The sequence below is a fragment of the Gymnoscopelus microlampas genome (genome assembly GCF_963454915.1).
Source record: "Gymnoscopelus microlampas genome assembly, chromosome: 17".
Classification (NCBI taxonomy): Eukaryota; Metazoa; Chordata; class Actinopteri; order Myctophiformes; family Myctophidae; genus Gymnoscopelus; species Gymnoscopelus microlampas.
In genome coordinates this window covers 37056098-37084079 of record NC_139954.1, presented here as the reverse complement: position 1 = coordinate 37084079, position 27982 = coordinate 37056098, and the positions used below count along the sequence as shown (strand labels likewise).

Below are 27982 nucleotides of genomic sequence, written 5' to 3'. Positions count from 1 at the left end.
GAATGGAATCTGCAACGTTTACGCTATTTAATTATGTCCAAAGACACCCTGATGAAAACATTGTCCATATTTATCATATTATTTTTATTTTTGTTTGTAAAGCACGTTACAAAACAGTCTTTAAAAGTGCTATATAAATAAAGCTTATTATTATATACTTGTATCACTGCTTAATACTCAGACAGACCCTAACCCATGTAATGTTGCACAAGTGCAAACCTTTATATATACAGTGTGTTGTAGAATCAGCATCAGGTTTAGTTGCCTAAAAGTAATAATATGTAACATGCAAATGTGGGAAACAGTTGAGCCTGATTTATACTAGTTACCCGTGGTGTCTTGCACCGAAAATAGCAGATCTACAAACTCACACGACGTGTGGCACGATGCATTGTGAGCTTGCAGATCAGCTATTACTGTGCACAACACTGGCACACAACTAAGTACAAACCAGGCTTTACTGATTGGCTGTGAATTATACTCTGTTAAATAAAGGCCCTTTTAGAAATGTGTAAAGCGTAAGAGAGTATAATTCTATTATAAAACATGACAAGAAATATTCTCAACCGTAAGCCTACATACAAAAAGGTATTGTAAACAGTCAACACAAAAATGTGAAAATACCTTCTAAATAGACAAGCTCAGAGAAGTAGGTGCTGGAGGTTCCACATAGTCACAGCCCTGGTGTTGGGTACTGTCATTATTAGCCACCAGGGGGAAGAGCAGGGTTGTTCTGTCACTGCTCTGCTTTACAGTTGGTTGGCTGGCCCATGTGTGTCCTTTCAGCTTCCTTCAAATGTAGAACTCTTGATCTTCCTCTTCCTCTACCTTGTGTTTATTTTGGAAACTCCTGTCTTCTATGAGCCCGCTGATGCTGTTGGAACTGTCCCACTGGTTTAGAGAGATGTCACTCAGAGAGGGGCTCCTGCTGGTGTTTAGACAGGTACTTTGGGGGCGCGACTTTGGCAAGGTAGAGGGTGTGCTGTTGCTAGACAAGCTACTCGTTCTCTTTGGAACAGGCGGTCGACCCGACTTAGACAGCTTAACAACGGCTGTGCCAGAGATACCCGGCGACGGGGCAGGGCCTATGTCTTCTGGCGGTGCCAACAAAGGGCAGGGTGTCCGTGGGCGGCTGGATTTAATGTATGCCGATACCACTGTTAGGTCCACATCGCTGTCCACTTTATCGCCCGTATCCACGTCCGTCTCCTCTGCGCCAATCAGGGCATCCACGTTAAGCCGGAAGGGCGGGATGAGGGAGGAAGTGCGAGAGAGGGAGTGGCTTCTGTAGTGGGGGGCGGGGGAAGGTGCGGGAGAAGAGCCGGTTGAGTGGGAGCTGCTCAGTCCCAGGCCCGGCAGAGAGAAGAGGGAGCTGGATCGGAGGTTCCTCCACTGGGACCTCCAGGCGTCTGGATGATGATGTTGGTCGTCCCACTGCTCTTCTTCCTCGCCCATCTCCTCACAGGCGAGAGGGAGTGAGGCCTGGGAGAGAGAGGCCTGGTTCTGGACCCTGGTGCGTGACGCCAACCGGTACCTGCGGTTCCTGTGAGATGCAGCACTGCGGCCGAACATGTATGGGACGGAGAGGGAGTCCGCGGCCGAAGGGGAGGACATGGCAGCCATGGCATCTTGTCTGCTTTTAAAGCGGGCGCCTTGGATCTGTACACCAATAAAAATATATATATATCAGAAAACTTGGAATGTAATGTACAGTAATAGTTATGTGTAGCTACAGATAATTAAAGGTTCTGTCCTTTGGAGGTCTTTTCACCAGCTTTGGGATGGGGGGGGACCGAGAGAGTGAGGAGCTTGTGCTGATTGGGCAGCTGCCATATCTTCTGGAGGGACAATACAGCAGCTGACCAATCAGCGCATAAACTCTATCTTTCTTAGGGATAATGTGGCAACTCAACATTCAGCGCACGCAGGCTAACGTGCCTCGAGCATGCTGAGCTGTCACTGTAAGCAATCTTGCTGATGAAGGAACTCACCATGACAAACATAAATGAAAACTGGGCCGCTAGACGTGGACAATGTTGACTGTAGACGGTTCACAGAATGGCTGTGTTATGGCGAGGCCAGATGTTTTTTTCTTTCTTTTTTCAGCTAACTCCCTCCCCACACAGTACGAGAAATAGTGTGACTACCATTTTGTTCAGCAGTGCAGTTCCTCATTGACATTAATTGTACTACTGTATATTTATTACATTTAAGTGCTGATCAAATGCTATTTTCTTGTTGTCTCTATGAATAAATAAGGCTATGGGTATTGCTCTCGGACAACAACAAATGCCCAGGTGATCATCTGTATAGACTATAAGTAAAAAACAACTTAATATAGAGAAAAGAGGAATTCTCCCCTCTTGTGCCTTGTTCTGTGGCCTGTAAACGTAGTGAAATATGAGGTCATGAGGGGATACAAAGGATGGGGCCACATATTCAGTCCTATCAACCCCCTTCCGCAAGGCCTCCGTTCAACTGACAGGTCCACACGCAACGTATAGGCAGTGGAGCGGAGAAGAAGGGGGTGAGAGGGAACCCCCTGGGCTCACTAAAGGGGCCCCCTGTTTTCAGCCCGGCTAGTTTATGAATTGGAGCAACAGCTGGTGAAGTTATCAGCGTTGAGACAGACAAGCCCATGTGTATCACACCTCCGTTACCTGAGAATCTCCAAAGCAGAGGGATCACTATATGCATTAAAGACTTATGTTACTGACTTCTATGGCCAGATTTCCATTCACAAAATGCCTGGGTTTGGAAACGTTGTTTAACTAGATGTGTAATGGTAATTCAGTAATGGTAGTCCACCACACACAGACACGGTGAAATGTCGTTATTCTTAAGTCGATCTGCCTTCAAGAACAACAGCAGCCCACTTCTTTCCGGTTTAGATTTGAACCGTGTCTGTCGCCTATGTTTCCACTCTCACCAATAAATCCCAGCACAAAAATACTGTAGTCCCCTCCTCCTCTCAACAACTGATGGCTTCCCCATGCTGCTATCCTCATGTCTGTCCTGTCATACAGTTTCCTGACCAAACAATACCGTAAGAAGCAATGACTTTCCACCTTTGTCTCAGACAATGATTTCCATAGGAGCACAAAAGGGCTTTTTCACATTTCCATACGTTGACGTGCACAAATAATAATAACAGTCGTCCCCGAGTCTAAAAGCACGAAAGCGTAAGTGTTGAAAGTAAAAACCGCAGTGATTGTTTTTCAGTGTACGTCTAAAGTGACTCAACATGCTTCATGACAGGTACCATATAACGCACAAAAACTGTTTTAACTTTTCTATTGTGCACGTACATTTTGTGTATGCAACTATGCATGCATCATTAAGCAAATGGCTCGTTTAAGAGGATTTCTGCTCGCGTAAGGGCCTCGTTAAGTGGATGTGTAGTTAAATAAGCGGCCCATTAAACAGCAGTTTGTTCTCCATTGCTCTGATGAATGCCTCATAGTGTGTTGTGCTCATTGGGGTGTGTTTTGTGCCGATGTGTTAAATGAGGCCGTAGAGCAGGGGTTCCCAAACATTTCAGCTCAAGACCCAAAAGATAAATATGGTGTCTCCCCAGGAAAAAAAACAAAAATGAACTAACCACTTAAGCCCTATTTGAAAGATAGTGAAAATGGCCGATCTACAAGCTTACAGCGCGTCGTGATGCGATAGATCATCTATTTTCACTATTTTATTTATTTTTTAATTTATGGGTTGTTTTTATTTTTGACTTTTGTTGTTGACTTTTTTAAATCTTTTGAAATAAATTCAAGAGTGTATAGGATCTTCTGAAATAATGAAAAATGTTGCTAGGAAACTGGAGAAAACCAATTCTGTGACCCAAAAATGGGTTCCGACCCATTGTTTGGGAGACAGTAGTGTAAATTAAAGGCATGCATGAGATTGCAAGCACTTGCATGAGTAATTCTTTCTTTGTGCGCTGCCCTATGGGTCCACTTACTCTCTGTCAGAGTTAACCACTTAAACCCTACACTTAGTCGACCGGATTCCTAAGGGCTCTATACTAGGCCGAATGTTATGATATTTTATTATTTTTTGCCGAATGTTTGGCCCAGAATAGGGACTCCATGGTTCAAATAACTCTCAGGACTCTCAGCGTAGTGAAGGTGTGTGTACTCTACTTCCTATACTTTTGCATGTGTGCTTGTACGTGTGTGTATCTGTGTGTGTGTGTGTGTGTGTGTGTGTGTGTGTGTGTGTGTGTGTGTGTGTGTGTGTGTGTGTGTGTGCGCGTGTGTGCGTGTGTGCGTGTGTGTGTGTGTGTGTGTGTGTGTGTGTGTGTGTGTGTGTGTGTGTGTGTGTGTGTGTTTGTGTGTGTGTAAATGAGTGAAGGAGAGTATGTGACAAAGCCCCAGTGTTTCCTTCTCCACACCTCATTGCACTCTCACTCTTTCTCTCTCTCTCCTTTCCTCTCTGAACCAAAGCTCCCTCTGTTCATTTTCACCTCCTCACTTCCAGTCGGTCTCATGTCCTTTATTCCTCTTACAGTCCCTCCTTCCCCTTTATCTCACTTCTTCTTCTCTTTGTGGTGGAGTGGTGATACCTATGGCTGTACACTGTACTTATCTCTCCCACGCACCGCAGAAGGAGAGAGTGATTTACAACGTAATGGCGCTAGAGGGAGACCACAGGAAGGCAGGTGTGTGTGTTCACGCGTGTGTGTGTGTGCGTGTGTGCATGCATGCGTGTGCCCGTAACTGTGTGTGTGCAGTGATGTTATTGTTGGCTTTGTGCATACAATCCTTGGCACATATTAGTATTCTGCAGGTACTGTATACTGTCTTGACAATAGACTTATCCTCTTCTGTTTGACTGTCAGTGAAAACAAAGCAGATCATGTGACATGCTGTTGTGTTCGTCTTTGTGAACAACGGCCCACAAGGGTGAGCAGTGGCAGCAGGGGGTGCTGGGTAATGAGGTTGTTGACATGGTAAAGGTCAGACCCTTAAGCCTAATTTATACTTCGTGGCAAGGCCGCGTCGCTCGCCGAAAATCTGCTCTGTTCGGCACGCGTAACTATAAATGATCATTTACTCTGTCAGGGCTTAGATATCTGGGATAAGCCAGGTCAGACATGGATCTGACCTCAGCAAGTCAGAGCAAGACAGAATGTTCAAAGCAGAACATTTAACCCACAATTGCCCAATGATGCTGGAACTTCACTTTAGGGGTGAAATAGTTAACCCATTTTGGGCGGGAACCCCTATTTGTAACTATATCTTTCAAGACCCGTCTTGAAAGTACAGAAAGTACAGCATAGCAACATAATCTTTTTTGTAATTTTTGAATCGTTTTTCAGAAAACTTAGGTCAGGATTTAGAAGGCGTTTTTAGAATCGGCCTCAGGTCTAAATTAATTGAACTAATCGATATAAGAATAATTGATTTTCATTTAAAAATAGGAGAACTATAAGCGCACAGACTAATCAATTTAGCTGATTATAAAAAGATTTTGTGTTGATTTGTTTATATAAAAAGGTGCTTTGATTAATTCTTAAAGGTAATCAACAGAATCATAGCTAAGAAAATAATCAATAGTTGCGGTTCTAAACACTTAGACTAAAAACGTCAGTTGGCTAGTTTAATCAGAGCAGGTGGCTGATAAGCAGCATGCATATGGCATTTTGTCATGACAGATTATTGCTCGCCTCACTGGTGAACACAACGCTCTAGCAATCCCATTAATGGACAACATGGTTCATCTAATCGGCTTGAACTTTCAGGCCTTATTATCTCCCACCCCAATAACTGGAATACCCTCTGAAACTGACACCCTCCAAACAAGGACCACATTTGGTGTGTGTGTGTGTGTGTGTGTGTGTGTGTGTGTGTGTGTGTGTGTGTGTGTGTGTGTGTGTGTGTGTGTGTGTGTGTGTGTGTGTGTGTGTGTGTGTGTGTGTGTGTGTGTGTGTGTGTGTGTGTGTGTGTGTGTGTGTGTGTGCGCGTGCGTGCGTGGATAGATGGATGGAAGGGATAGGAGTGAAGGAGTTCTCCTTTGTCTGCAGTTTTGACTGTTAATTCTGTCTTCATCATCTGTTTCCCACCTCTGAACTACTCTATATGCGGTGGGAACACCTTTTTTCTCTCTCTCTCTCTCTGTTGCTTTCTCTCTTTGTTTCCACAGACTCAAACACGTGCTCTCAAGACAGAGAAGCGCGCCCTCATACACATGGTGGGAACAGATACTCTCACATACACATAGACGGTAATTGAATTTCTTAGCAGTGTGCTTCTGTGGTTGTGCTATCCTGCCAAGTTCTTTGTGCCTGAGTGTGTAGTGCAGTGTGTGTGTGTGTGTGTGTGTGTGTGTGTGTGTGTGTGTGTGTGCGCACGTGTGTGTGTTAATCAATCCAAACAGGCCCAGCATCAGGCTGGAACATCTCGATCATATTTCTACTGCTGCTGTGGCTGTTTTCACATTACTGTTGCTAAGTAGACTTTGCACTTCACACCACAAGTCTCAGTGTATCTGTCGGGCTACTTGGCTTGGATCAGTTTCCTGTCAGCATTCATTCAGCACCAAGGGATGCTATTCAGTCCAACGTCAATAAGTGTTTTTGCCACGCAGTTCTGGAGCTCAAATATTTATTTATATACTTTTATGTTTGTCCATTCGTTATCTTTAATCAGTTATGATGGGATATTAATTGCTTTTCTCTTCCCACAGTCCTGTTAATGTGTGCTGCGTGGCTGTGGCAATCGGATTGAGCTGCTCTGAAGTTTGAGTCAACCGTAGGTGAGGCTATTAGACTGCTGGTTGATTGATGTGTACCATTTTCCTCCCCTTCATCCTCTACCTTCACGTCCCTGGACAATGTTCTTGGCTTGCCTTGGACATGTGTCCAGTTTGTGAATGAAGCCCCACTGATCACAACAATGCAGTGTTCAGTGGTGAAGCCACACTATACAGGTTGGCTGCTTGCTTGTTTGCATGTCCTAATGACGATCTACGGTGTTTCTCAAACTATGGAGTAAATGTATATTAAAAAATTATTATAAAAATTTGAAGGAAACATTTCAAAAGTACTGTATATCAATAATTAGCACTAGTCTTTTGGGTCTCGACTCAAGCTAAAAGGTTTGGGAACCCCTGCTCTACCGCTGATTTGGCCAAATCGAAATAGTGATCTTTAGTACTCCACCAAAAGGGCTTCATAAGAACAATGTTGGTGTAATGTAAATATTCTTTTTACATGCAGAGGCTACAGGCTGACTTTCACGCTCTTCATGAGTTTCACTTATACTTCACCAGGCATTTCCTACACTGTTCAGTAGGGTTGTCCGATATTGGCTTTTTTACCGATAACCGATATACCGATATTGTCCAACTCTTAATTACCGATACCGATATCAACCGATACCGATATATGCGGGGATTATTGTGATTAGGGTAAGCTCAAATTTCATATCACACACACCATATACAGTAAGAACTCCTGTAACTTATTTATAAAGCAAAAAAAAAAAAATAATAATAATAATATTTTTTTTTTTTTTCAAAAACCGATACCGATATTTTCCCGATATCAATTTTTATGCTAATATCGGCCGATAATATCGGGAGGCCGATAAAATCGGACATCCCTACTGTTCAGGCTTACAGGTGCTTCTGTTTCGTGACGTCAGCGTGAGCTGTGATTGGTCTATTTTTGAGGGGGCAGCCATACATATAGTAGATATTAGAGGTCAACCGATGCCAGATTATTCCTAAACCACTGATTACTGATGAATATATATTATCCCTATTCACATTTTTCTTCAAAACCAGCAGACTTACAAGCTCACAGCACGTTGCAATGTGGTGCATTGTGAGCTTGTAGATCTGCTGTTTTAGAAAGTTTTTAGAATCTTTGAAAACCTTTCAAAATATTCATCTATAATGACATGCTTGAAAGTGGTGAAAAATCAGGACATATTGGCTGCATAATTGCTGATACTGATGTTGTCAATTGCCTCTGGGGCTGTTCTAGTCATAAGACAGTTTAGTGGAGGTCAACACTCACTTGCAGAAGGATCTTATTGCCGTCGTAGTCCTCCGTCTGCCAGCGGACCTCGCTGATAGGGCTGCAGGGCCGAGGCAGCAGGGGCACCAGCGCCCCGACGTCCCGCACCCTCACCTCCATCACCGCCGCCTCCGTGGGCACCGGGCTCTGTCCCCGCGGCAACCTCTTGAACGACAACTGGATCTCCGTGTCCGGGTTGGAGTACACCACGAAGAAGCAGAAGTCCTCCTTCTTCTGCGCCACCCTGCGCTGCAGCAGCAACTTGTACAGCCGAACCATGTCCACGTAATTCTCATGGCGGCAGTACACCGTGAGGCGCACGATCTCCTTCCCGTAGTGCACCTGCCGCACGGCCCAGAGCGGCGTGCCGGGGGCCAGGGTGAAAAAGTCCTGACTGCACGGCGCCAGCGGCAGCATGCGGCGCCCGTTGCCGACCTTCTCCGTGTGGTGGTACCGCCACGGTGGCCTCTGCAGCGTGCGGTGCAGCGTCACGATCTGCTCCTCGCCTCCGCAGGATTCCTGGAGGAAAAGGATGACCGCCAAGGCGGGCTGGCAGGCCGCCGTCAGGCCTCCGTTCGTCTGCCGCTTCAGCCGGGACCGCTGGGTGGACGAGGAGGTGGAGGCGCGCTCGGAGACGCGGAAGAGCTGCAGCTCGGGGTGCACCCATGACAGCACGGCGTCGGCGGCACACTGCAGGGACGGGCCCTGGCCCGGGTCGGCGATGAGGTGGACGCTGACGAGGAACGGGTCCTGGAGCTCCACCATGGATGACTCACCTCCACACCCAGCAGCACCACCGCCATCGAGCCACGGAGGGGAGGACAAGAAAGGCCATGGGAGAGGGGGAGGAGGAGGAGGGTGGGGAAGAAAAGAGAAGGAATCATAAGAAATTAAGCCCGCTGAATTTGAGAACTAAGTAAAACCAAGAAATAAACATCAGAGCTATGTGGCACGCGACACAAAGGAGGAGAATGCTCACAGAACAACAGTAAAGGCTTGGTTCGCTTCTGAAGATCTCTCATCTTGGCCCTGCTCCTTTTCATGCCAGACATCTGCCTTTCGTCCATCTCCACTCCCTTCCCCTTGTTTACCTCTTAGCTCGGCAATTTTCTCTCCCTCCCTCCCTCTCCTTTCCCCTCCCTCCTCCCACTTAATCTCTCATTACCATCATCCTCTGTCTCACTTCTCCACATCTAACACCATCTTTCTTCCCGTACCATCCCCCCGCCCCCCCCCCCTCAGGTCTGTGTGTGGAACAGTGTTTCTTTCCAGAGTCATTAGTGCCATTAGGAGGTCATTACTGAAAACCCATGAGGAATGTTCCAGACCACAGCGGGAACGCTGCAGCAAGGTGTAGCTTCCCCCTCTGAACCTGTGACCCGGAAAAACAAGGCCCAGGCTGCACCTCCCCTGCCTCCCCCAGGGCAGGTACTGCCAAACTAACATTTCCACCAATTATATGCTCCTGAAATGCTGATTCCTTGGGAGAGTATTTTGTGTTTTTTTCTCTTTTTCTTTCGCCTTGCACAAACAATGTGTTGTTTTTCCTCTGCTACAACGTACACAGATAAACACACAGACCAACTTCCCATCGCTACGTCCTCTCATTCTTTCTTTTCAGAAAGTCTTTCCCTGCACTCGTTATCTTACTTCTCTGGGGGCTTGTCCCATTTCGTTTTGGGGCCTGGAAGGCTTGGGGCACCACAGGGCGAGGGAAAGGACACACAGTGTTCTTGTCATGGTCACAGGAGGATGCTTGGGCACTGCCAGGCTACTCCATGGCCCAGATGGGAGTAATGGGTACAGGATCTGTCTCATGAGACCCTTTGGCCTTTGCTAATGGACACTTTCTACTTGACCAAAAACGTGACGTTCTATCGACCTTCAGATCACATTACGAAGACCCAACTCTTCGTAATGTGAATTCTGTTGTCTTTGGCTGACAGGCCTTCAGCGCTCGCTGGTAATCAAACTAGGGCTGGGCAATATATCAATATTACATCAATGTCGTGATATGAGACTTGATATTGACTGGGGTTTTGGATATCGTAATATCGTGATATATCATAAGTTTATGTCTTTTCATGGTTTTAATCATTTAAGCCCTACATTTTTAAACTTTTTTTCTTTTCAGAATTGTGCAAAAATTGTGAAAATTAGCCAATATACAAGCTCACAACATTTTGTCCATATCATTCAGCCATAACGCAAACCTTTTCTGACCCCTAACATACCCTCCCTTCAGGAATATGACCTTTTATTATGATTGTGAAGAGCAAAAAATACACATGGAACAGTCACGTAAATTATTAGCCTATTCATCTTTATGAAGAGGTTGCAGGCCAGGATACAGACAAACCGAAACCCATGCTTGAATGCACACACGTACGCACACACACACACACACACACCCTTGCACGGACGCATGCACGCATGCACGCTTTCCAACTATCCTAAACTCTCATGAACGAGAACCTAAAATGTATGAGAATGCAGGATGAATAGAGTAGAATAGAGAATAGATCTGAATGTGGCTCAGTAGATGAGAATAGAAGTATCCACCATTCCAGAAATTGCTGTCATTGTGTTTAGTGTGTTGTTTAGCATGCTAAAACCAAACAGACGCCTTTGTGGAATAAACAAGTACTTTAAAGCTACTTCTGTAAGGATTAAAAGACCCAAATTGTTTACTTTAACAGACTTTGCCGGGAAATAGAAGAAGACCATGTTACTTTACAACAGCCTAAAGTTAAAACATGAAATCATGACTATACTACCCAGTCCCACATACTGAGCAAATACAGTTCAATGGTTTGATGCTACAGTAGCTGACATTTACCTTACAAAAAGGGTTCACTGGGAGTGGACCACAGGGACTATAATACGTACATAGATTAAATCACTCCAGTGCCTGGCCTGCTATAAGAGACTAGGGGGCGGGGTTGAGGTCTTTGTTTAAAACTCTGGAGGAGTGTGTTTTTAAGCTCTTAATCCACTACCTGTCTTCAGGCAATGCTGATGTTTTGACTTTGCTAAATATCGTCGCTGTTGGGCAAAAACCTTGCATGTCCAAACCGTTATTTTTCAGGATATGGGAAAAAGTTTAGTCACAATTGCTCTTCTTAATACTTTTCATTGGAGGATTGATATTTATGAAACCCACAGACAGACTTGGGTATTGTATAACCAGTTGGGCATGCAACTTGTATCGTTCCTGACTTGCATCGTTCCCAAGTAGGCCAAGTACTGTATCTATAAGCAACGCATCACGAAGTTTGGTGAGCTTGTTGAACCACTATTTTTGCTACTTTTGCGCGACACTGTCATACAACAAATTATGTCATAGGCATTAATTAATGAAAAAACATAAAAAGGTTTCTGCCCAACATCGACGATATGCTACACGCACTTGCCCCAAGCCCAAAGGCATTCACTTCAAATAAATACAGTGGTCCAAAATATACCACTATGCCATATAAATGCACACATTTGTAAGCTATCTATCTTGGTCAGAAGTAGGTGACCATTCCGTCTTTAGTGTTAACCACGAACACATGCATGCAGCTATTAGCACAGGTGATGTAAGGTAAGATAAAACCCATTTGCCTCTCCACATAGTATGAACATATGACAGCGTTTAGCAGTGCAAACTCAAACTTAGGCCTCAGAGCAAGTGCATGTGTGGTTTGTGTGTTTTGTGTGTGTGTGTGTGTGTGTGTGTGTGTGTGTGTGTGTATGTGTGTGTGTGTGTGTGTGTGTGTGTGTGTGTGTGTGTGCGTGCGTGCGTGCGTGCGTGCGTGCGTGCGTGCGTGCGTGCGCGCGCGCGTGTGTGTGTGTGTGTGTGTGTACTTGTGCGTGTGTGTATGTGTGTGTGTGCACGCTTGCATATAGCAGTTTAAGGTTTAGCTAACTTGGCCATAGATGTAAGTCAAAACAACTGGGGCAGGAAATTCAAGCACAGGGGCCCTTTTCGTCTGGTTAAAAAGGAGGGGGAAAAAGATTTTGAGTTCCATTGCTAATACGTCACTTTGACTGGTGCCCAGTAAATTACAATCTAATGGTTTGACTTTGAAATGAAGTTCTGTGAAAACAATTTCACATTTTGTACTTCTATATTTCAAAGATTTCAACGAGAACTAATTTGCTTTGGTTCTGGTTACACAGGAATGTGATTCCATGTTACCTCTATTAGGTTTCTGTTCAGTGGAGCAGTAGACTACAGTAACTTACTGCAGAGGAAATGCTTTTCATATTATAAAATTTGACTCCTGTCCGTAATCTGTTCATCACACTGTAAATCATTCTCTTGGAGTTGACCATCTAAAACATAACTCTTTTATTCATGAGATGTTCTATTCACAACCACCACAAAACATTTCAGAAAGAAAAAAGAACATACATTGGTCTAAGAAAAATGTCACCTTGTGGTAGACTTGGACATTTTATTCTAATTTATTGCAGTGTACTTGGACAAAGCCCTGAGAGGTGATGATCCGATGGTGACCCTTGTTTGACTCTCTCTCTGTCTCTCATTTAAACACATACACAGTGTGAATGGCCCATGCCAAGGCTAAGAGACAACACTGTTTCAATTAAGCCATTAAGAAACAGCCGACAGCAGCACATTTAGCTGGGGATCACGGGCCTGTGGTCCAAACCTCATTTGGAGAATGCACATTTGGTAACACTTAATCCAAAGTGCTTTACGGCATAGCCTGCATCTCATGTGTCACTTTAAATCGAAGGAGAACGCAGTGTGTGTGTGTGTGTGTGTGTGTGTGTGTGTGTGTGTGTGTGTGTGTGTGTGTGTGTGTGTGTGTGTGTGTGTGTGTGTGTGTGTGTTAGGTATTATGGGTGGTCTTGGGTGCATCAGGTGCTGTTCAACTATACTGTGTTGAAAAGGACCTTGACTGACGTCATCACAAACTCTTTGGTGCATGGTGTGTAAAATGATACTGGCCAGTAGTCACTTTAAATGCGTCATCTAAAGAGTTCTCTCGGTTTCACTTCTTGTATTTGCTATCACAAAAGTACAATTTCAGGGTGAATACAAAACCTGGCCAGTATTGATGAAAGGCAAAGCGCTGCATGGTCGACGCTGGTGAGAACCCCTTTGAGCCAATAAATAAAATGCCTTTCTCTTGTACACACAGATGGGAATGGGACAGCGTGTGAGAGAGACAGAATGCAAGCGTGGGATCTTGAGACTCACTGCGCTCATGTGCTCATGCTCTATGCATGATGTATATCATGTTTGTTTTTCATTTCTACATAATATTTAGTGTTAAAGCTGCAATCTGCAACTATATAAAAGTTCAAGTTGTCTATGGCGGTGGTTAGGCAACAGTTTCTGAGTGTGTTTTGGGCATGATGTCAGACCATGGCTCAATCAGCGAGAGAGAGAGAGAGAGAGAGAGAGAGAGAGAGAGAGAGAGAGAGAGAGAGAGAGAGAGAGAGAGAGAGAGAGAGAGAGAGAGAGAGAGAGAGAGAGAGAGAGAGAGAGAGAGAGAGAGAGAGAGAGAGAGAGAGAGAGAGAGGTTGTGTGAGACGTAAGACCAGAGCTCGATCAGCGAAAGCATGAAGAGGTAAGTGGTTTAGGTTGCAGAGAAGACTTTTTACCAAAGAGAGCGAGAAAGAGGGAGAGAGAGGGATAGGGACAGGCAGAGGAAGGAGGTGGGGGGGGGGGGGGGGGGGGGGGGGGGGCGGGGGGGGGGGGGGGGGGGGGGGGGGGGGGGGGGGGGGGGGGGGGGGGTGGAGGGAGACTGAGAGCGGGAGGAGAGTTCGGTCAGCGGGGAGGGGGGGGAGAGGTAGAGAGAAGGAAAGGGAGAGTGAGAGGAGGAGGAAGAGAGGGGGGCGTAAGTACCGAAACCTGAACACCGGCAACGTCGAAAAAAGCTGCCGTTTTCTGCTTGTTTCAATGGATAGAAATGTTATTTTAATCATTCTGTATGGTAGAGTATGTTAATACAATATAGCTAGCACATATGCAGAGGTAGTATGTGGTCTCTTGCATTGAGTAATGTAGACCCTGGTGTAGGGTAGGACGCCTATACTTGTTGACAGGTAGTAGGCCTACTTGCCCGAAGCTTATAAGCACAATATTCTCCCCTGAGCAAAGTGGGGAGTGCCTCTTTCTTGATGAGTGGTAGATGTATGGTCTCTCATGCGGGAGACCCACTGGTTCAAATGCGGGGTAGGAAATAAAAGTTAGCAGCTTTTTAGGTGCCACTCTGACTGACATCACACCCACAGTTCTATGTGAATGCAAGTAACAGAGGCCTAACAAATATTTACCGCAGCACAAGTGACTTGTACAATTTGTTTAGTAGCCTGGATGCACATATGTTACTGGTTCTGCTAACCTGCCATTTGTTTCCAGAGTGGGGGCTTCGTCCAACATTACTGTGGATGAACGAGTGCTGCAGTCTGGAAGAGGCAAGTGTTTTGGGTTGTGGAGAAGACTCATCATTTTACCACTGACAAACACATGTTCACACCCAGATGAATGCCATTAACGCACTGGCAACACAAGACACACACACAAGAAGACATACAGTACCACATTCATGCATGCAGTGGTGGAAAGTAAAGTATATATTCAAGTACGTACTTACGTACAATTATATTTCCAATTTTCAATACTTTTACTTGTACTCCACTACATCTCAGAGACAAATATTGTACTTTTACTACATAACTTTTTTTTTTAAAACAGTTACTACTGTAGCTACTTTGGATTATTATTACAAAACATACATTAACCACTTCAGCCTACACAGTATACTTCGGCTAAATGAAAATAGGAGATCTACAAGTTCTTACAAGTAAAAGTCCAGTGTACAAAATGTACTTCAGTAAAAGTACAAAGGTATGGGTAAGGTAAAGTTATGCAGAATGTACCATTTCAAGTTTTCAAAATGTAGAATAATCGTTTGAAAAAGCAGATCTACTAGCGTTGTGATCTTGTAGATCGGCTATTTTTGGCAAAGAGATTTGGTGAAGAGGGGAAAAAGCGGTCCAAGTACAGAGCCAACTCAGATTCGTTTTACTGTCTACAGGGTTTAAGTGGTTAAGTAAAACATTTGAGTACTTTTTCCACCATTGCAGGCACGCACGCACGCACGCACGCACGCATGAATATACTGAAGCACATGCACACTCATAGATGTATGAGTACATCCGTGTTTATTCCAGCCAGCAGCCATCTGCTACAGAGTCAAATTTGCAGAGTTCATTTATCCATTTGTAACTGAGTTCCAGCAGGTCCCCAGCTAAATGATTGAGAGTGGGACCAAAGGGATCCTTACTGCCTGTAGAGCGTACAAATGGTTACATATGTACACTATCAGAGTTAAATGAACACTCAGGATTTTAGTGTATGGAGTGACAGACTTGTCCATGAGAGAATATAGCGCCCCTTCATCACCATCCCTACCACTGAGTTATACTTACTAGACCATACCCGGTCGACACATCCGTGGGGGGATATGCGCACATGATCTGGCAACCCGGGAGGCAGTTCGTCCCATAGCTGGGCAGCCCCGTAACCATGGCGACAGTGTTTGACACAAAAACGCTAATAAGAAGCTGAGATTTGATGAAATTGAAAAACGGGCTTCACAGTTAAGTTCAGATGGTAATGGTCAATGGCTGTGTGCAAAATCAGAGCAATTGGTCCAGCCACTGAGGAGAACCGGGTAGCTTCACCACCACCACCACTACAAACGCACAGAGGTTACTAGAATTATAGTAGGATAGTAGGATTATAGTAGGATAGTAGGATAGTAGGATAGTAGGATAGTAGGATAGCAGCTGCTCTACAAGCTCACCTGTGACGTGTTGTGAGCTTGCAGATCGGCTATTTCAAGCAAAGTATAAATCAGGCATTTGGTGTAAAAGATTGCCCAATGCGCACACTTCATGAGTGCATTTACTTAAAATGTCCTCAAACGCTCAATTTCAACTTTATCTATAGGTTTACAGGTGTGAAACTATTTTTCTTACAAGCTCCCATCATTTGTAGTTTTCAGGAAAGGGAAGAAGAATAGGGATTGAATGAAAGGACAAGGAAAACAGTTCAGATATTGAAAATATTCTTGATGTGAGTAGAGTAAAATATATACATATGGTGCATGGTTGGAAGTAATGGTAATGGAATGAGGCAGTTAGAATTGTGGCAGATATAGTAACAGATGTATTGTTTTTACGGGTTGGATATTCATAACTTTGGTTTTCCTTACATGAAATGTTTATTCCTTTCTGTTTGTTTGTTCTATTTTGTCTCATGTCAAAACTATGCCTTTTTGTCTTTTGTATTATAGTTGAGTTGACTAGAGTATGAAATTACAGGCCTCCACATTGGCAACTTTATATGATAAACATGACTTATTCTTTTAAATGTCTTTTTTATGAGTATTTGTATTATGAATCACACATGTCCTCCTCAAGTCTGTATTTATGTCGATTACACTGTCTGGTATGTTTTGGAATACTTATGTATGCATGTGTGCATAGCCGTGTAGGAAATCACTCACTATATAGTGCACCATATACTGATTACACCATTTTGTAGTGGTGGTCAAATATATGTGAGAATAATTAAACCATATAGTGGACACATCTAGGGTAAAAGTAGGGTGAAACCAATGTTAACTATCGCAAACCCTACACAGTATAGTATACTGAATATACCTAATATATACCTAATATACAGAACCACCATCATGCATTGTTCATGCAAAAAATACGAGAAAAATCTGGTTTGCAACAGAAATCATTAATGGCGAGCCGAGTAGTTTCCGAAAGGTTTATTTTTTTTCATTAGTTCACTAGTCCTCTACATAGAACTCCCTATATAGGGAGTAGGGAAGTAGTGGATGAATAAGTGACTTCGGACACAGCCCATGTCCAGCACATGGCCGTCTTTGTTTTCATAGACTGACCTCTATCCTGTTTAAAGCATGCACCCTTTGACCCACAAGCATTCATTACTCTGATGGGAGGTCCGCTGGCTGTTATGCACACGTGCACGCACATACAAACACACACATGCCCATTTCACCACTTTTATTTATGTTCATATAAAAAACAAACATGAACAATTGCTGACGCAAAATTCCTAGATATTGTGATTTAGGTGTCTAGACTAGAGTAAGCAGCACGTGAACAACGCAAGTTGTCTAAGCATCGTTTACATCAAGTGACCGGGAAATCCTATACGTTGTAATACCTTTAAAACCAGGAAAGCATCTGTGTCATTTTAGACGTTGCTATGTACTGTATATAGCAACAGGAAAAGTTTTTCTGAAAACTCCTAAAAGGTTAGGATTTAGAAGGCGTTTAAACCGGCCTCAGGTCTAAATGGGTGGCAGTTATAATGGGTATGTGCACCTTTAGAGGTTAAAAAAACATTGACTTGTCAAAATTGCCTGGAATTAATAAAGATATATATTTTTAAAAGCAAGCAGCATTCATGCCTTCGCCTGCGATCGGTGCTTTTTAAGCAGAAGGTTTGTGGTTCAAAACCAAGGATGAGTTTTTTTCTACGTTTTTAAGTGACTCTAATCTAGGTTATGTGTTTTGTTTTTGTAAATATCTCCCATTACTCTGTGGTACAGTATATGCGAGAGCATAATAAACAGGTTCTTTGTGCAAAACCAAAGGATGAGGTTTTTTTGCAAGTTTATGCCTAGCTCTAATCTGTCATTGAAGATTATGCAAGACAATGCATAAAGTACAAAACGCAGTGATGCAGCGGTAAGATGAATGTCTCTCATTGCAGAGGTTGGTGGTTCAAACCTTGACCTCAGATGCTTTTCAAAAGTTTCTACCAGGCTGTCATGTTTCTCTAAAGAGCATGCAAGACAATGGACTACTGAGAATACAGAACACACACAGAACAGCAAGTGCTCTAGCTGGCTCAGTTTGTTAAGACATTCTCTAGATGTTCCTAAAAGCATTGGTTCAAACCCAAACTCCAACACTCCTTTATAAGGAGAGATTGAACAACTTTCATGTGAGGCTTGGAGCTTGATTCAAATATTAGTAGAGGAGGAGACACTGACAGACCATTTCACACTGTGATGGAAGACCAAGTGTGGTGAGTCTATGTGTTAAGAAGATCTCTAGATGTTCCAAAGGTCATCCTCCAAAGCACGTTTCGAAGGCTAACATCCAGAACATGACTAAAAGCCCAAGGAAAATGTATAGAGTGTGAAGGTACCATAGTACAGGGTAGCGGTGAGGTCCCCCTGCAGGGCCAGAATGGCCGGTTCAAGCCCCATGCCAACCCAAATGACTGGATCACAAGCCCATGCATTGGGTACAGGTAGAGGCTGTGTCTGTCCCTGATGTTTCCAGGGAGTTCATGTTGGTGGGTTATGGTAAGAACATCACCCATTTCACCCAACTGCACTTTTACAGATATATATTGATGCCACTCAAATTTAAAGAACAAAGTTGCTTGACACTAAACAAGAATAGAATAGAATTAAGCTCTCGCCCTGATGAAGGCCTTAACTGGTCGAAACGTGTTGGCTTGTTTTAATTTTACTTCCTCTCCGCCACATTTTTAGGGTGCTCGGATCTCCTCTTCCTTTTTAAGAATAGAACAGTTGCCAACAACTACTACTAAGACTACAGTAGTAGTACTAGTTATTATTATTTAAAATAAGTTCTGTATTGCAGATTTAATAACACATTTTAACATCTACTCTATTCACCCCAAGCCGAGGCCTGCACTATATTACAACGACACATTTCATCATGTGTGTGTGGGGTGGGGGGTGGTATTACGATAAGGCGGCCGACTCCAGTGGGCTTATGACTGATCTGCCGTGAGGTCAAAGGGCAGGAGTCTAGAACCACCTGTATAAACATCACTCTGCTCTCTATCGAAACCTAAATATACTAGACGGGAGACGGGGAGATGAGTGTGATATGCACCTTTGCACACAGACATGCCTGAGCACATATACTTTACAGACACACGTACACACGCACGTAAACAAACATTATGCCTTGATGGACGCAAGCCAGAACACAGGCAACCGTTCCGTATTTGTCTCTTTGGCAACTATAGGATTCGTCCTCCATCTCTTTGTCTTGTTAGCCGCATACGCAGTAAAATCCCAAAGTGTTAATTTATCCATTTGTACACTCCCAGAGTTAAACTAATTAGTGTGGTTGCCTCTAGTTATTCCTGCTGTGTACACACTACACAGATATTCTCTCTGCCTATTCTCAAGTCACATCAAGCAGCCCGGAGGAGCTCTGCAAGACTGCCTCCACCTGTCACACGATAAGAAATAATTTTCTTCCTCATTGACTCTCCGTCTGTCGGTGGGAAAAAGGCCTTAAGTGTTACTATTGTGAAAGTCAGGCCGTTCATGCACTGAATGACTGGAGGAGCAAAAGTGTGTTCATGTCAGTGGAGGAAAAAGTACTTAAGTAATGTTTTACTTAAGTAAAAGTACCAATACTGCAATATAAAAATACTCTGTTAGAAGTAAAAGTCCAGAAAGAGTAAAATACAAAAGTATTGGCATCAAAATGTACTTAAAGTATCAAAAGTAAAAGTACTAAATATTTGAAAATAGCAGATCTACAAGCTCACAACGCGTCACAATGCGACACGTTGTGAGCTTGTAGATCGGCTATTTTCAAATGGCCTAGGTATAAAAAAGGGCTAAAGTTGTTAATGTATGTTTTATAATGTAATAATTTATATCTGAAAAGTAACTTGTAACTAAAGTTTTCAAATAAATGTAGTGGGGTAAAAATACAATATTTGCCTCTGAGATGTAGTGGAGTAGAAGTAAAAGTATTGGAAATTGGAAATACTCCAGTAAAGTAAAAGTACCTCAGAATTGTACTTAAGTACAGTACTTGAGTAAATGTACTTGGTTACTTTCCACCACTGGATCATGTGCACTGCACATGTACATGGTTGTGTGTATGTGTGTAGCAGAAATAATATGTCGTTCCACTTGCCATGTCTTGTATTACCCTCAACCATGGGACCACCCTCCTTGTGCCCCTGTAGACTTGGGGAGTGAACCCTGTTTCCTTCTTCCCAGTCTATTATCGATGTCCCATTGTGGTTTATAGTGTTTCCTGACAGAGCTGCGAAGGTCCTGACTGCATTTAATTTGTGATTGGCAGGTGAATAAACGGCTGCTGGCAGCAGCATTAAGACATAGACAATTTCTTTAGAAATACAACCCAGATGAGTTCACATCACTACACAATGTATGTGTGTGTGTGTGCTGTGTAGTTCTTCATGACAACGCTTGATTTTTGTCTCACGTTCAAGTCTATGTCCTTGTCTTGTCTTTTGACTGTGTGACTGTGTGACTGTGTGTGTGTGTGTGTGTGTGTGTGTGTGTGTGTGTGTGTGTGTGTGTGTGTGTGTGTGTGTGTGTGTGTGTGTGTGTGTGTGTGTGTGTGTGTGTGTGTGTGTGTGTGTGTGTGTGTGTGTGTGTGTGTGTGTGTGTACTTGCTGATAATACCATATTTTTTAGAAACAAATGTCCTCACATGGATAACAAGATGAGGAAATTATGGAAAGCGAGGACTTTGTGTGTGTGTGTGTACGTGCAAACGTGCGTGTGTGTGTGTTAGTAGTGAGCACACATGTATTCCCACCCTGTCCTTGTGCATTGAGAGACAAAGATTGGGACAATGACGGTCAGAGGCTCATCTGATACAGAAGAGACACAGGAAACATGACAGGAAAGACCACGCCACACGCACACTGGGTCAGTGCCGGTGTGTGTGTGTGTGTGTGTGTGTGTGTGTGTGTGTGTGTGTGTGTGTGTGTGTGTGTGTGTGTGTGGGGGTGGGTGTGTGGGTGTGTGGGTGTGTGTGTGGGTGTGAGGATGACCCAGCTTCCTGCAGGCCAGATTAATGGGCTAATATTGGACATAATCCTTCCATTGTGAAAGTGTCCGGACCTGGCAGCAACACTGGGGTGAAGAGGTCAGAACGTATGTAAACAAACACGCACACGCACACACACACACACACACACACACACACACACACACACATACGTAAATGTGCACACGGGGGGTGCTGGTGGTGGATTGTTTATATACCACAACTACGGTTAACTGCATGCCATCCATGAATCGTCAGGTTTACTATAGCCTACACATTTAAAAACATGAGTGCTGCTTTAACTCTGACCCTTATGGGTCGACTTTTACGCTCTCCCATTTGACCAGAAAGCGAGGAGTGCTGCGATGTCCACACCAAGAACACTGGTCTAACTCAAGTGGATGGTGGAGTCCAAAGCACAACTATAACAACGACACCGGCGAATCTTATTGCTGAGATCACTTTCGGAGGCATGCTGAACAATGGAAACACTGACGACAGCCAATCAAAATCCTTCCGAATTTACGGGCTGTCACGCTCAACACATCAATATGTTTACAGAACATAATTGCTAATCAGTGTGGACGCTCAAATAATTGTCGTTACAGTTATCAGTATAGTTATAACCTTGGTGTGGCCCTCTCAGCTGAGCTGAGATTTGGCCCATAATGAACACCTAAACCTCTCGTTTCTACATCCTTCAGTGAAGCTGTCTTTCCCTGTCTTTCCCTCTGTGCTCGTAATGTCAGTGTACAATACACACAAAGTCAGGGTGTATTGGAGAGATAAAGCCCCAGGCCTATCTTGATAGTGTGTGTGCATGCAAGTAATCTCTCAAGAACAGATTCCGACCTGCGGTGGAATCTGTCGGAGCGGTTCGTCCTAGCCAGTGCGCATTGGCTAAAAGTGGGCGTGCCTTCAGATCAGGAAGTGGGCCGCGCTTTACCCAATCAAATGTAGTGGGCGGGATTCACGTGTCCATCCACCATGATCCACCCTCCCCCCCTCGAAACTAGCCGAAACTAATTTAACAATAGCGTCCTCGGAGCGGACAAAACCACGGAAAGATATTCACATTTTAAATTACTCTTTCATCATAGAAACAAGTGGGCTTATAACCAAAACCATCCATGTTCTCTGGGAGAAGTGGTGTTAGTGTTCCGTGTAGAAATATTGTTAGTGGGAATGAAAACATGGTCGCACCAACCGGAAGTGATGCGCTATAGGCAGACATGAAACCGGTGTTTCCCTGCGCTCTAGTCTAACATTATACTCCTGCCAGACTCCACAGAATATCAGAAAAGCAGAGGTCGCTGTTTTTCATTTTCTGTGGGGTCTGGCTACGCGAGACTAGCATGCAAGTGGATGTGCACCATTGTGCATCTGCATGTGAGTCTGAGTGTATGTGCGTGTGTGTGTGTGTGTGTGTGTGTGTGTGTGTGTGTGTGTGTGTGTGTGTGTGTGTGTGTGTGTGTGTGTGTGTGTGTGTGTGTGTGTGTGTGTGTGTGTGTGTGTGTGTGTGTGTGTGTGTGTGTGTGTGTGTGCGCGCGTTGGCTCTCTGTCGCTGGCAGAGATGTTTTACATCAGCATTGGTTTACTTACTGCTGGCCGAGGACATGGGACTGTAATCAGACCTGCAGTAAAAAGACAGAGATGGAGAGGGAGTGAAGGGGGACAAGAAACAGAGAGAGGAGACAGGAGTTTATACTGTAAACTGTACAATCAGAATGATTTAAAAGCTGATGCGGTCCTAGTTCAGGGGAAGTGCCACAGCCTCTGGTTAAGCAGTAGGAGATGTTCAACTACACTAAAACAGACACACAAACACAGACAAACACTTTTCAACATAATGATGAATTGTTTCTTTATGCCCAAATTGAACAGTGAAAGGGATGTGTGCACGCTACAGATGACGTACAGTAGGGCTGCTAATGTGCACTCAGTGGATTAGGTGAAAATTTGTCTCGCGTAGCCAGACGATTTCCGACAATTTGTGTAATTACAGTGATATGACGATACACAGATGGCCACATGTATGCACACACACACACACACACACACACACACACACACACACACACACACACACACACACACACACACACACACACACACACACACACACTCACACACACACACACGCGCGCACATGCTCGACACTGAGCGGTTCTACAAACTAGCCTGCACCGCGCAAACGTCATTCCATTCCTAACCCATTCCTGTAACATTGACTCACTATTAGCATCTGTCACTGCCCGTTCTAGGTTTGTCCTATAGGGAGTCAGATGGCGACCACAGAAGACACTGTCACTCCACACAGACCCCCACTGTGTGACTGCAGCTAACCCAATAAGTCTGGCCGACCTGGGGGACGGCAGGAACCAGAGTGACCAGTCTGTTTCCTGCAGCAGGACGTTATCAATCTGGCTAATAGGCATTAGTAGCCTAGTCAATTAAAAGGAATGGAGGTTGGAGAGATAGTGGTAAAAGAAAAGAAGCAAAGCCACGTAAATCACACGTGGAATACAAGTGCTGAAAGATGGGACGGAAAATTCAGACGGAAAGACACAGACAGAGGCTTGACACCTTCCCCGCCACAGAGACGAATCCCTGTTTACAGAGGAGCCGAATGACAAAATGTGGAAAAAGTCGGGACGGAAAAGAGAGTTGCTCTTTGCGAAGCCATAAAGCTGAAGGTTTACGAGTCTTGCGAGAGATGAAGGAGGTGGTCGTGGTAGTTGGGGGTCTGTTTTGAGTGCTCCCTTGGGTGGGTGTGTTTGGCAGGCCGGGCCTCGAGCAGCGCCAGTCAGCGTCTCGCCTGGCGTTCTCTCAGTCTGGCCTTCGAAAGCGTGCAGCCACACCGCCTGGCTTCATCTCCGTCCAAAGACAATAAACAAAGTGAGGCGGATAGCGGCTACGGCCCGGTCATGCATGCGAGGTTCAACTGGAGAGTGACACTAAAAGACTTGGTGTGTGGAGAACTGAGCGGGTCAAGTTTACCTAACTTATTTGATTACTATACACACTGATAGACACAGTAAGGGCTCTAAATGTGGAGGGAGGGATGTATGTATGGATGGATGGATGGAAAAAGGGTAGGAGGGGTGGAAACAAGACACTGAGCATGGATACAAAGAAATTAGCCAAGCAAAGACTTAGACAGATGAACTGAAAGACAGTTAAAGAGGAATTATGGAAAATTAGAGTATGGAGATGATGACAGAGACGATCAGAGTGCTAGCATTGAGCAACAGTTGATGTGGGAACAGAAGAGTGAGTTAGAGGAAGAAGAGGAGGAGGAGAAGGAGGGGGGAACGTGAGCCAATGCTGAGATTCCGTGGAGGATATGACCCCGGTGCACTGAGCGCGTCTCAAGTTATCAGCTTGAGATCCCTGCTTTTCCCTTCTCATCAGCACTTTTCCACGGATGACTGAGCTGAAAGTTTTTTGCTTTCCATGTTTTCCCATAACACACACACACACACACACACACACACACACACACACACACACACACACACACACACACACACACACACACACACACACACACACACACACACACACACACACACACACACACACACACACACACACACACACACACACACACTCTGTTGTTTGGTTCTAGGTGAGGGCTAATGGAATAGTTATAGTCTCAGGTGACTCCTAAAACAAGCCTTGCTATAACATCATGTTACCCTGCCCTTGTCCTAACCCTGTAGGAATGAATACAACTTGAACAGTGACATAGAAGCATTTTTAAATGACAGGCCACTCTTTTCCAGTCCAGACAATCTCACGACATAACTTCACACTGGTTTGACCTATACATTTAACGGGCAATTTAGGGTCTCAAAACCCAACCCAACACAACACAACACACCACAACACAACACAACACAACACAACACAACACAACACAACACAACACAACACAACACAACACAACACAACACAACACAACACAACACAAACAAAGTGTGCTCTTGTTGTACTGTTTCCACACTGGTACAACACCATGGGTGATCAAGCTTTTGTGGCCTGGGCACCTAGGCTCTGGAATGCCTTACCTGCGGATCTATGGCAAGCAAAGTCTGAAAAGCTACTCTTAGATCAAGGCCTTCTCAGTTTTATTGCCTCTTTTATGCATGATTATTTCCTTGTATACATTTTATTGATGTCAATTGAATGCCATTTGCTTTTAATTAGGCTATTTTATACTTTGAATATTTCTAATTATTACTCATTATTATGATTATTATGATTATTATGATAATTATTCTCTTATGGCTATATTTCATCTGTAAAGCACTTTGTAACCCTGTTTGGAAAAGTGCTACATAGATGTTCATTATTAGTATATTGTTAGTTCATTATCATTATCACAAACAGTACATTATCAGGTTTAATTTACTCTTTTAAACTTTTAAGAGTGTACAAATGGAACCAGATAGCAAGCAATACATTCAATTAAACTCATTTTAATTTCACTTATGTTCCCTCCCCGAAATGTGTTGGTGATTAAGATGATTTGCTGAACTTTCCACATTAATGTTATTAGTATTCTCTCCTCCATATGGACTGATCATTACTAGTGCAATTAATGGCATGTGGATAATAAAGTCCAAGAATTCCAACAACCTTTTCCAAGTTACAGCCTGTCAAATTTAATGGCTCCATAATAATAACCAATGAATTACGGCATTATATTCTTCTGCAGCAGCTCATATTGTGCATCTGTCTGTCATACCAAACTCGATTGCTTAATAGGATGGCAGTCTCGCGATATAAACAAAAATATTTTGGTGATAATAATGCTAGTGTACAGGTTGACTAATCATAATAATAATATGAAACTTTCATAATGTTTTTTTTAGCTGTTATACTCACACACAAGTCCACAATTTGGACTGAATGAACTCACCCTCCTGTCTCTGCTCCTGAATCCACGCACTCATCTTCTGTTGTTGCGTTCTTCTCCATCTCAGACAAGGACATCATCATCATCATCATCATTATCACTTCTTATCTACATCGTCTTCTTAAATACAAGCACAAGAAACGGTGCGGCTCGACCGTTTTCAATCTGAGAGATGTTCAGATCAGAAGAATGCGCGTTTACATGCAGAGAGACACAAACACCGCACCGATATATGCTTTCCCTTGGAGTCCTGAACTTCCATAGAGCTCCACACAGCGGACCAGCAACAGGCTGCTCTGCTCACTGCGTCATCTAAAGCTGCTCCAGTGGTAGCCCAGATTGATTTGATACACTGACTGTCATATATTATGTGACAGTCATGGATGAACTTCAACATAGTGTTTACACTTACTCCCCTTTTAACCCGTACATCTACATAAACGTTTGGATTTCAAATATAAAGTGCTTACCCCATGGCCAAAAAGGTTACAATTCTATTCGGGTTCACAAAAATAGCTGTGTCTTTTGTATTGTTCAATAAAAAGCATTTTAATCCAATAGGTGGCCATTTTCTTCGTATTTTCTCCATATTCTTTTAAATACGCGATCCTATCGGTTGGAAGGTGTACTGCACTTTGATACATTATAACTCTATGAGAAAATGGCCACCAATCACATTAAAATATTTTTTATTGAACAATACGGAAAATACAGGTACTTCTGATAACCCGTATATAATTATAACATCCGTGGCCATAGGGTAAGTAATTTATATTTGAAATGTGAACGTTTATGTAGATGTACGGGTTAAATAGGGGGAAAGTGCAACACTATGTTGTTGAAGTTCATCCACGACGGTCATGACAGATGACCGTCTTCTTGGATCCATGGCTACTCCAGTGGATGATGCGCTGCTGTGGCGCCACCTGGTGGCTGCCATGAGCATAAACGACATCTGTCAAACCAGAATCGGACCAAAGAATCCAGATGATGATGGCTAAAATGATTTAAAACTAAAAGTACTTCATTGTTGATAGTTAAAAACAAAAACAAAAAAACAATGACTGACTATTAGATGGGCTTATTTTCTGAACCCGTCAGAATGAAACATGCATAAACAGCGATACATTGTTCATGTACCCAGTGAGCAGAGTACAGCAACTTGCTATGGGCCTGGTCTTCAAGATACACCACAACATTGGGATCCCCCTGTATTTGTCAAAATAATTCCAAAATGTTAATCAAGTCCATGATCATAACACCAGAGGCAGCTCCACAAACCATGTTCAACCCAGATTTGGCACAACAAAGGGAATGAACTCTTTCTCATGCTATTCATCTAAAATGTGGAATGCCCTACCAAAAGGAGTAAAGGAGTGTAAAACCCTACTCACTTTCAAAAATGCCCTAAAGATACACCTTCAGGAGGCTGCAATTCAAAAATGGCCCCTGTCCAAGTCCTAACCTACCCCATGTCCTAACCTAACCTACCCCCCCCCCCCCTCTCTCTTTCTTTTTTTTTTGTACATATTTTTCACTCTTCATACCAGTAACCTGTAAACTGATTGTATGACATTCTGTATAGTAGTGTGTATATCTGTCTGTCTCTTATATGTCATCATGATTTGTGTGCGTGGGGATCTCATCTTAAACAAGCTATGTGCTTAACTGAGCTATCCAGTTTAGTAGACCTTGTATTGCGAATTTGTACTTCCATGTACTGTTATGTACTGTCATGTACTGTTCTCATGTCTTACTAAATAAAGTACATCAATCAATCAATCAATCAAGCCATAGTCGAATATTAGACGTCCGTTTTTTTTTAGACCTAAATTAGCTGGTCTAGAATCGGTCTATAATGTAGACCAAATTTAGCCGACTGAATTTAAATCATTATACAGTATCATATTATAATTCTAGTAACCTCTGTCTGTAGTGGGTCCGTAGTGGGAGTAGGTGAAGCTACCCGGTTCTCTTCAGTGGCTGGACCAATTGCTCTGATTTTGCACACAGCCATTGACCATTACCATCTGAACTTAACTGTGAAGCCCGTTTTTCAATTTCATCAAATCTCAGCTTCTTATTAGCGCTTTTGTGTCAAAGAATGTTGCCATGGTTACGGGGCTGCCCAGCTATGGGACGAACTTCCTCCCGGG

At 43.6% G+C, this 27982-nt stretch overlaps 1 protein-coding gene across 1 annotated transcript; it reads right to left on the bottom strand.

Annotated features, from left to right (window-relative positions):
- Nucleotides 1–95: 95 nt before the first annotated feature.
- Nucleotides 96–26089, bottom strand: fam124a (family with sequence similarity 124 member A). Its single transcript, XM_084084707.1, has 4 exons — nucleotides 25830–26089; nucleotides 22505–22536; nucleotides 8024–8799; nucleotides 96–1659 (listed from the first exon to the last, which is right to left on the bottom strand). The coding sequence occupies exons 1-4, from the start codon at nucleotides 25919–25921 to the stop codon at nucleotides 793–795; spliced, it is 1767 nt and encodes a 588-aa protein (XP_083940833.1). The 5' UTR covers nucleotides 25922–26089; the 3' UTR covers nucleotides 96–792.
- Nucleotides 26090–27982: the final 1893 nt, after the last annotated feature.